The sequence below is a fragment of the Diaphorina citri genome, unplaced genomic scaffold (genome assembly GCF_000475195.1).
Source record: "Diaphorina citri unplaced genomic scaffold, Diaci psyllid genome assembly version 1.1 scaffold602, whole genome shotgun sequence".
Taxonomy (NCBI): domain Eukaryota; kingdom Metazoa; phylum Arthropoda; class Insecta; order Hemiptera; family Psyllidae; genus Diaphorina; species Diaphorina citri.
The window spans coordinates 76,642-88,237 of NW_007378036.1; the positions used below are offsets into that span (position 1 = coordinate 76,642).

Consider the following 11,596-nt stretch of genomic DNA (forward strand, 5'->3'; position numbering starts at 1 on the left):
TCACCAGTTGAATGTCGAATCTCAATTGTCTTTTAAGTTTTTAATTTTAGTTCAAAAAGTTATAGTTCCGGTTTTCTTTTGTGTGTTACAGATATCTAGCGTTGTTCTGCTGTTCCTTATTTGTGTGTGTCTGATTCTACAAAATGAAGCGGCCCCTGTTGGTAAGTAAATCTCTTAAATTCTCTAATTAAAAAAAAAGTCTTACATTTCCTTCAGGGAACCTAAAACCTAGACAACGTAATAAGAAATTATTGGAATTATTACCTACCTACTTTTTTTTTTTTTTTTTTTTTTTTTTTTTCAAAAAAGTTTTCCCGCCCCACTTGAGATTTTATAGTCAAATTTTTTTTTTTTTTTTTTTTTCAAGTCAAAAAAGTTTGACCGCGCTACTAGAGATATTATACGCAACAGGGATATGTTGTATTAGAGACTGGTTTGGGTTAGAAGACGCTGTAGGTAAATCTGTTAAGAGACAAAAGCTCGAAATGGAGACAGCCTCAAAAGAAGAGCCGGACAGCTGTTTCGAGCTGTTCGAACCCTTATTAGTCCATGTACGAGTTTACAAAGTACATACACCATGTCAGAATGTCACATAATATGAATGAATTTATGGCGATCCTATAGAGCTGCTATGAAATGCATTACCGTTGAGTTGCCAACCTCAGTGGTGTAGACGGTGTAGTGGTTAGCACGGTGTACTTTGAATCTGGAAGTTGGTGGTTCGAGTCCATGTGAAGTCATGAAATTCAGCGTAGTGTATTAAGCGGAGAACGAGATTTGTGACAAACAATTTACCATATGCTTGAAATTTTCGAGTTAGTTATTGAAATCGGAATACAAGTGCATTGTTTTTTTCGGCATAAATCTAACTCGGACGTTCTACATGGACAGCAAGCACGTTGCCATTAACACTAGATCAACCATGTGACATTGTCAACTATACAAACATGATGTAGGTATGCCCTCTAAATAAATAGACCCTCGTGCTTAGAACATGTGCTTTACATGTCGCTTACCACAACGTGCTTATAAATACCGATATGATGGACAGGATAGAGGAAAACGATAGAATTAGAGACTGATTAAACCGATGAACGTGCCGAGATACGAGACCGAATGGTTTAATTAGTGTTAATTATTTGTTGGTGGTTCATAAATAACACAGCCTATCAATCTTGCCAACATTTCAAGGGGAGGCCAGAGAATAATAAGAGAAAAACTGATTTATTTTGTGAATTTAACACTTTTTTCAAGTTCACTTTTGAATGATTTCTTCGTTGAAGAAATACTTGATCAAAATTTTGACTTGTGTAGGCTTGATACCCGTATGTACCATTAGGGGTTTTAAAAATGTTGTAGGTATCTGTAAGAAAAAAAAAAATCAATTTGTGGCACCATCCACCATCAGTGGAAATTTCGTTAAATTCTTTCCGCTAAACCCCAGAGAATTTTGTCAGGACCCAGGTCTGGATTTCGAATGAGGAAAATTGGTTGATGAACTGTGTTGTTTCTTAAGTGACTATAAGGAAAACTTGGAATTGCTGCCTATACGGATACGCACAACTTTGTGAGGAAAACCGGTTAACGATTACAGTTTAGTGCGTATAGTCAATATTAATCTGTCGATTATCGTTTGAAAAATACGTATGAATTATAATTTGAACCTGCCTATAATTATTATCCATTAAAAGGGATGTTCTTATATAATTCCTCGTTTAATCAGTTCCTTAGAAGCCCTAGTTATACATATGTAGATATGTACATAGGTACCTACATATTAGCATCTTGTATGCAGTTTGTACCTAGAATAGGTAACTATTACGTTAATTGCAACTGAACAAATTATTACCTACCTCTATTTAAAAGTAGGCTGTACCTACCTAATATGAAAAAATATCTATATACTTATCTACCTACTCGTACATTTGTACGATTTACATAATATACGAGTACTTTTTTTAAGAGGTTTGATAGAGGGAACTGTAACTGCTATGGTCTTATCGTCCCGAAATCGAAGAGAGAAGGAAGACAGGATAGGAGAGAGCCAGCCGTTCCGAGAACATTATCCCATCAGGATAAAATCCGCCCCGGGCGGGAATCGAACCCACGGCCTAGCGCAAACGAGGCAGACGCACTACCATCTAAGCTAACTAGGCTGGCAATACGAGTACTTTGATAACTTTGCAAGTTGGAACTTTGAATGGTTAGCCCGGTGATAAAGTGCTTGCCTGCTTGCTTGTCATGCAGAAGGTCCCGGGTTCGATTCCCTTAACTGATTTGTACCACCAAGAAGCTCATTTCACTATCTTCGGTTATCCGGTTGAGTTTATTTTAACGGAATAAAAAAAATCTGCCGGTTAAAATGCCGCCAACGGCAGCACGAGCACCTATCTTAACCAATTTACCTTTTGTGCCGCATCCTTGTCACATTTGACGACAACATACCAAATTTCAAGTCTCTAGCTCTTATTTTTCACGAGATATTTTGTTTACAGACAAGCAGAAAAGCAAAGTCGATCGGGTTTGGAATTTTTGCACGTTATTGAAAAAGTTCCAAACTCCATCTGTCTCGACTGTATTGCACGTGAGTTCAGAAGAAATAATTAATCGTTCCAAGAACCCTCGTGGGACCGTGTTGGAAAACGTGTCCATTTGTACCACCACCTAGAAGCTCATTTCACTATCTTCGGTTATCCGGTTGAGTTTATTTTAACGGAATAAAAAAAAAATCTGCCGGTTAAAATGCCGCCAACTGCAGCACGAGCACCTATCTTAACCAATTTACCTTTTGTGTCGCATCCTTGTCACATTTGACGACAACATACCAAATTTCAAGTCTCTAGCTCTTACTTTTCACGAGATATTTTGTTTACAGACAAGCAGAAAAGCAAAGTCGATCGGGTTTTGGAATTTTTGCACGTTATTGAAAAAGTTCCAAACTCAATCTGTCTCGACTGTATTGCACGTGAGTTCAGAAGAAATAATTAATCGTTCCAAGAACCCTCGTGGGACCGTGTTGGAAAACGTGTCCCGTGTTATTAAACCTAGCGTTTTGCATATTTTATAAAGAGCCATTAAAAATAGCGATCTGTTTCTGACCGATTTGAAGAAAAAGAAGAAGAGGATAAATGATATGAGAACTTTACGGGAGTTGTGGGTAAAACGTGTTTTGTGTGGATTTTATTAATGAGTCAGACCCCGTCTGTACACGAGAAAAGGCGAAGAAAGAGGATTTTTTTTCAAAGGCTTTATTGGCAGGATTCTCACTTAGTGAGCTCTTCCCCCAACGTGACCCAACCGGATCATCATGACAATTAATTACCTACCCCGTCTGTACACGAGAAAAGGCGAAGAAAGAGGATTTTTCAAAGGCTTTATTGGCAGGATTCTCACTTAGTGAGCTCTTCCCCCAACGTGACCCAACCGGATCATCATGACAATTAATTACCTACTCCTCGATTCTGATTTTTTTATTATTATTTAAGAATACTTTTCATTTATTTACAAATACATTATCAATTTCAACAGCAATAATAGGCGATAAATTAAAAATAAATAATGCTAATAATCATCTTCTGGTGTGTTTTGTTGCAGGTGATATAGAAGATGTGAATTGTGAAGAGAGGCGGCTCAATTCCACCGACTGTCTGCGATCACAAATCTACTTCTACTTGCGCCGCCTTAAACCAGGTGAGATTTTCTTTGGAATAGAGAGAAAAAAATTAAAATAGGTACGTTGGTTTGCTTTCCTTGTCCTATCTCACGTGGTTGGAAGGATTCAATATATGGGCTGCTTCCGTGTCCTGTACAGGTATAATGGTAGGTAGGTATATATTTAACAAATGACTTAAACCAGTGGTTCTCAAACTGTTCTCCGCGAAGAGCTTTCAGGTGCGAACATTTTTGCCAAATTTCATCAAAATCCGGTAACCATTCGAGAGATCTCGAGTTATTTTGAAACAAACAGAAAAATGAACAACCTGAAAGAAAAGAAAAAAAATCGCCGAGTTAAGACTTGAATTTCAGTTCGCTCGTTCAATTACGTCCTATTACCTATATTAGTATTCAAAGTTTGTTACAGTAGGAATCTCTTATTTGCGACCATAAGGAAGCTTAGTGTTGCTATATTTGGTGATATAATCTTCTCTAAATTTTGGTCCTCACATTGAAAATATTAAACTGTTGAGATAAAGGGACTGTTGAGACATGTCCTAATTCGACAGTCTAAATAAGGCACTCTTCTAACATTTAAATATGTACATGCCATACATCTTTTTTAAGAGGTTTGATAGAGGGAACTGCGATATGTGACTGCTATTAAGGTCTTATCGTCCCGAAAGCGAAGAGAGAAGTGAGACAGGATAGGAGAAAGCCAGCCGTTCCGAGAACGAACCTTATCCGTGTAGGATAAAAGATAAAATTCACCCCGAGCTGGAATGGAATGCGAAACCTAGCGCTTAAGAGGCAAGCGCACTACTTTCCAAGCTGTTTAGCATTAAATTTTCGGCCGCACCCCGCGACCTAGCTCTGACAATTCTGCTCATTCTTATTGCGTCAATATTTAAGGAAGCCAAATTTAGGTACATATTACTCAATATTATGTGCCAAAAGAATGTTCCGGTAGGTAAGGTAATACCCATAGTACGGAAACTGTATCAATAAAGTCAATATCACTACACTTAACAAAAAATTTCGCCTGCGGCGCTATAATATCTTTATTTGAGCCCCGAACCGCACAAAATTGATGTTTGGTGGTACGCTAAAAGAAACTTTAGGTGTCAGGTGGTACGCAGTACTCAAAAGTTTGAGAACCCCTGTTTTATACGTACATCAAAGTAATATCAACTTGCCAATGTCTTCTATGAGAAATAGAGGCCTACGTATCAAAGTATTATTACTATTATTGATGTAATTGATGACAATAAATCAATTACCTACTATTATTGATCACCTAAGACCACGACAGTTAATATTCTCGGAAGCAATAAGAACGGCCTAACAACGGCTTGTAAAGTCTACTTCTTCCCACATTGTTGACATAAGTGACCAAACTCTGGTTTAGTGGTTAGCATTAGCACAGTAGACTTTGAATCTGGAGGTTGGTGCTTCGAGTCCAAGTCGAAGTCATAAAATTTAGCGTACACTAATAAGCGAGGAACGGCATTTGTGGCAGACTTTTATGCGTAACACAATTATTTCTTATTTATTAGTAGTGGTCACTGCACTCGCCTTGCACGCGGGAGACCCAGGTTCGATTCCCGGCGGGGTCAAGAAATTTGTATCATGCAAATGATTGATCCCGTGACTGGCTAATGCGGGGCCCACTCAGCCTCGTGAGGAAAATGAGTAGCTATGACATGTAAATGCACATAGCGACCGGTGCCAGCATGGTAGGTAAACACTCTCTGATGGTCACCCGTCCAGATACCAACCTTGCGCAGCGTTGCTTAACTTCAGAAATCCTTTGGTACCTGGTGTAATAAACGTCCTGTTGCCGTTGGCTGAATACGATTTTTGTGAGTATTATTTTTCCAACATTTAGGTCTAGGCATTAACTTTTCAATGTTTTCCTGTGGGTGTGGTATTTTGATTATTCAAAGTTCTACTCTACATTATTATCTTGTGATCTCTTCTCTAAAAGCAAAATAACTAAAAATAGCCTAATGATCAAGCCGATTAGGCACATATTACCTACATAGTAAAAAAAATAGTAATAATATTAAGAAAACAACTTCCACTCTATCTAGTAAAAAATAGTAATATCCACTCTATATCTAGTGACCTTACTCTGATACTAGAAGACAAATGACTGACTACAGTTATGTAAATCTTAATATCCTACTGATTCCGTGTAAATCAGTGCTTCCCAAAGTTATTGCCGCCAAGGCACACTTTTCAAGACTCTAATCTTTCCGCGGCACCCCCCAGCACCTGATTGTTGTATAAAGGGAGAAACACACTACCATGACGTCACGTCATTGAAGTTATGGGGAAACTTTGAACTACATCTTTCGGAGTCACTTGACGTGACGATAGTGTGTTTCTACCTTCAGAGTAGACATAAACGATCTTAAATTGCGCCGCAAGCCTTTTTTTCGACAGTTTGAGCAGCACTGGTCACCACTGATGTAAATACATTATCACGATAGCGTAAATAAGAGACATTGAAGGCACACTTTTCAAGACTCTGGTCTTTCCGCGGCACTCCCCAGCACCTGATTGTTGTATAAAGGTAGACCATCACGTCACTTGAAGTTATGGGGAAACTTTGGACTACATCTTTCCGAGTCACTTGACGTGACGATAGTGTGTTTCTACCTTCAGAGTGGACATAAACGATCTTAAATTGCGCCGCAAGCCCTTTTTTCGACCGTTTGAGCAGCACTGGTCACCACTGATGTAAATACATTATCACGATAGCGTAAATAAGAGACATTGAGTATGAAAAAGAGAGGCTATAATTCAATTTACTATAATTATGTTAATAAACACTTGGGTCCCTCGAACAAGAGAGGCTATAATTTAATTTACTATATGTTAATAAACACTTGGGTCCCTCATTATTGTGATTTTATGCACCTGCTTCTGGTGTTGATTTAGATGACGTTGCGTTAAGTGACGTGTGTTGGCAGAATGGGACTTTTCAGTCTTATCTGAAGAGGTTTGATAGAGGTAACTGTAGTAGTGGAGGTCTTGTCTGATAGATTGAAGATTCTGTAACTTTGTGAAGGTCCATCTTGACTAGGTAATCAATCAGGCACTGAGTACCTACATTTTTGCGAGGGTGGTAGAAAACTTAACATTTTAGAAAGTATCGAGATTAGAAGAGCCTCTAGAGGACAGGTTAGGAGAGAGCCAGCTGTTCCAAGAACGAACGTTGTCTGTTAGGACGAAGTTCACCCCGGGCGGGAATCGAACCCGTTTCCTAGCGCTTACAAGGCAGGCGCACTACCTGCTTAGTCTCAGCTAACTGGTCGTGAAAACCTGATAATATTCATATTTATTTATTTATTTTTTAAGAGGTTTGACAGAGGGAACTGTAACTGCTATGGTCTTATCGTCCCGAAATCGAAGAGAGAAGGAAGACAGGATAGCAACACAAAGAAATTGCATTTACATTTCTCTTCTTTACTGTAGGCCAGAAAATTTGGGCCATCCCCCCCGTACATCACTGTTTGTACTCTCTGACCCCCCTCCCTCCCCTCCCCTCGACAAAGTCTTGGCTACGGCCCTGCACTGGAAAATTTACCACTGCTCCACTCAGTGGTCAGTTTTTCCGGAAGGAAAATACACCTTGGGCTTTCACAACCATCACCTTGGACCGACCCTGGCTATGGTATAGCTATTAGATACCTACAGTGAGTGCTTTGGTAGTCAATACTTTTTTTTTTTTTTTTTTTCGGATAAGGCGCTTTAACCAGGAATGCCTATTATGTTTTTTATAGTATTATTTTACGTTTTATGTGTATTTTTCTGTAACGCTGAAGATGCCTTCACCGGCGAAACTAGTCCGTAAAATGAAAATGAAATAAAAACCCAGAATATTTTACAAATAGTGAGGAAGTATATGTTTATCATTTCAACCTACCTAGGAGGTCTTGTCGTCCAGAAATCGAAGAGAGAAGGAAGACAGGATAGGAGAAAGCCAGTCATTTCTTCTTTTTTTTTTCGGATAAGGCGTTTTAACACAGGAATGCCCTGGTCGTTCACGCCGGTTCTCGGTATTTTATATAAGGTGGTAGATGTTTATATCTTGTAGATATTTGAAAAGGGATTTGACGCCCTCATCACTATCGGTCAGGGAGGGGGGGGGTGAGGTAGAGAGGTTCTTATTTGGCCGTGACGGTTACATGTTAGGATGTGCCGCACGGAAAGGTGGGCCCCGCATTCACAGGTAGGAGGGTCTGTTTCGGTGAATAGAAAGCTGTGTGTGATGCGGGTGTGGCCTATTCGCATGCGTGTGAGGACTATTTCTTGGGTGCGGTTATCTTGGTTAGATAACCCCTAATTTTGACTTTAATAAGTCGGCCAACGTCAAGGCCCGAGGGATTTGATTCCAGTCTCAAGAATCTGTCTTGTTATTATTACAGTAGTTATTAAGCAGGAGGGCGCGGATTTAAATAGCAAGCGAAGCATAAAATTTCATCTTCCTTTGTTTTGTGAATATGACCACTTAATAATTAAAAATACTATAGAGGCAAGTCATTTCTTCCAATCTTCTTCGTTTGAGGTTATTTTGTTTGGAAGAAGTTCCTTATTATAATTATTATTATTAAATTTGAAAATAATGATAAATAAAGCTGATGTGAAAAGTATTCAAGCAGTGGAAAGATACTCTCCATTTGTCATAATGAGATTTTAATGATAAGCACCAATTTACTTGAAGTACGAGTATATGACCTGCTAATAGACCCCTAATTTTGATTTTAATAAGTCGACCAACGTCAAGGCCCGAGGGATTTGATTCCAGTCTCAAGAATCTGTCTTGTTATTATTACAGTAGTTATCAAGCAGGAGGGCGCGGATTTAAATAGGAAGCGGAGCATAAAATTTCATCTTCCTTTGTTTCGTGAATATGACCACTTAATAATTAAAAATAAGGACACGAGTAACTTTTGCTCTTCAGAGGTAGGGAGAGGGCAGAGGGGTTTAATAGGTATTATTATGTTAAGGCGGTCTCTTCCTGATCCCTTGTGTGCCGCGTCCATTTTAGTTTAGGACTATTGCACTGTTTTTAGTAAGTAACTTATTAATTGAAACTCAAGGGTTTTCAATGGTAGAGTTTGTCAAATTTTTGCGGAAGAGAATGTAGCGTTTCTGAAAAACTTCTAGTTCTAGTTTCTGAAAAACTTCTAGTTAAACATAAATCCTAGTTATTAAACAGGAGGGCGCGGATTTAAATAGCAAGCGAAGCATAAAATTTCATCTTCCTTTGTTTTGTGAATATGACCACTTAATAATTAAAAATAAGGACACAAGGAACTTTTGCTCTTCAGAGGTAGGGAGAGGGCAGAGGGGTTTAATAGGTATTATTATGTTAAGGCGATCTCTTCCTGATCCCTTGTGTGCCGCGTCCATTTTAGTTTAGGACTATTGCACTGTTTTTAGTAAGTAGCTTATTAATTGAAACTCAAGGGTTTTCAATGGTACAGTTTGTCAAATTTTTGCGGAAGAGAATGTAGCGTTTCTGAAAAACTTCTAGTTCTAGTTTCTGAAAAACTTCTAGTTAAACATAAAGCGAAAGGTCCGTTGCGAAATAACTGACTGATCTGTTCAATCCGGATCTTGAGAACTTTCTGATTTATTGAGATCGGTTTTTCCCCATCACTACAAGCTACTGAAATGTACTCGTATTTCAATATTTTCAGTGTTCGTACTATGACGTCAGTGAATTAATGGGAGGTATCATGTATGAGGTACGTCAGTATAAGTAATATCGTATACGTGACTATGTGGCTATTCGTACTTACGATTACGTACGAACTACGAAGATCATGTTTAGATCTCTTGGTTCTTTTGAATTATTATGTTGCTTTTATTGGCGCTGTTGATGTTGTTGGTGCTGACGTTGTTGTTCTTATTGATGTTGATTTTGTTGTTGTCGTCGTTCTTTTGCGATGCGAAATAACTGACTGATCCGTTCAATCCGGATCTTAAGAACTTTCTGATTTATTGAGATCGGTTTTTTCCCATCACTACAAGCTACTGAAATGTACTCGTATTTCAATATTTTCAGTGTTCGTACTATGACGTCAGTGAATTAATGGGAGGAGGTACGTCAGTATAAGTAATATCGTATACGTGACTATGTGGCTATTCGTACGTACGATTACGTACGAACTACGAAGATCATGTTTAGATCTCTTGGTTCTTTTGAATTATTTTGTTGCTTTTATTGGCGCTGTTGATGTTGTTGGTGCTGACGTTGTTGTTCTTATTGATGTTGATTTTGTTGTTGTCGTCGTTCTTTTGACTAATACTAACCACTGATGAGTTACGACCACGATTTTCTTGAAGTTCAATAAAAACAATAAACTACCTAATACCTATTATTACTTTATTACATTGTAGGACGTCAGCGCACCTTCACACAAGCATCATCTCTTGAACACTATTGAACACAAGAGTTTAGCCTCATCTTGATCTTGAACACCTGGAGGTATTACAGAAAACACACTAATCTACAAGCAAAGTAACCATGTAATCAAAAAAACAAATCAATAATACAATAATTACATCATGTGTGTATCATTATCACACTCTTGTACCGTAATTCACTGTGAATTCGCATACGTTTGTGTGTGATTTTCTTTCTTACATCATCACGTAACTTTGAATCAACGCATTGTGATTCATCTGTTGAGATTAGTCACAAGTTAAGCTCTGTCTATTATTCCAGCAGCTTCCACGGGAAACATATAGGATCTACATAATCTACATCAAAGGTTCCCAATCTGTGGTACGCGGAAGCACTTCTGGTGGTACACGAAGAGATTTGAAAAGCGTATTTTTATGATTTATTTCGTAAATACGAAAAACAAATCTGGTAACCCTAGTTGGGAGAGAGAAAAATCTACTCTACATGCACCAAAAAGTTGTGACATCGTACTACACTTAACAAAAAATTTCGCCTGCGGCGCTATAATATCTTTATTTGAGCCCCGAACCGCACAAAATTGATGTTTGGTGGTACGCTAAAAGAAATTAATGTCTTCCATGAGAAATAGAGGCCTACGTATCAAAGTATTATTACTATTATTGATGTAATTGATGACAATAAATCAATTACCTACCTACTATTATTGATCGCCTAAGACCACGACAGTTAATATTCTCGGAAGCAATAAGAACGGCCTAAACAACGGCTTGTAAAGTCTACTTCTTCCCACATTGTTGACATAAGTGACCAAACTCTGTGGTTTAGTGGTTAGCATTAGCACAGTAGACTTTGAATCTGGAGGTTGGTGCTTCGAGTCCAAGTCAAGTCATAAAATTTAGCGTACACTAATAAGAGAGGAACGGCATTAGTGGCAGACTTTTATGCGTAACACAATTATTTCTTATTAGTAGTGGTCACTGCACTCGCCTTGCACGCGGGAGACCCAGGTTCTATTCCCGGCGGGGTCAAGAAATTTGTATCATGCAAATGATTGATCCCGTGACTGGCTGTTGCGGGGCCCACTCAGCCTCGTGAGGAAAATGAGTAGCTATGACATGTAAATGCACATAGCGACCGGTGCCAGCATGGTAGGTAAACATTGGATTTTAGGATTATTGAGATATTGGGAAAATCCTACAATGCTGCAGTGAGCACCAAAGTTGTGACATAATAACACAAAAAAATTGCGTTTTTTTGATTCTCCTTCTCTATTCGTCTCTTTTCTACTTCCTACATTTTGTATTTTCCCTTGTAATCTTTTCTTCTCTCTCTCTCTCTCCCTCTCTCTCTCTCTCTCTCTCTCTCTCTTATGACAGGAAATCGTGTATGGTTTTCTCATTTCCCGTTGGTTGTTCTCAATTTTTCATTCTTGTACTCTGTCCTTTTTCTCTCTCTCTCTTTCTTTCTTTCTTTCTTTCTCTCATTCAGTCACTCACT

The 11,596-nt window shown here is 38.5% G+C and overlaps 1 protein-coding gene across 1 annotated transcript in view; it reads left to right on the forward strand.

The window, feature by feature from the left end:
• Positions 1 to 7,850: 7,850 nt before the first annotated feature.
• LOC103510465 overlaps positions 7,851 to 11,596 on the forward strand; it is a 6,649-nt gene continuing 2,903 nt past the window's right edge. The window contains exon 1 of the mRNA XM_008475128.2: positions 7,851 to 7,894. Coding sequence (XP_008473350.1) covers positions 7,851 to 7,894 — 44 coding nt within the window. The remainder of the gene's footprint in view (positions 7,895 to 11,596) is intronic.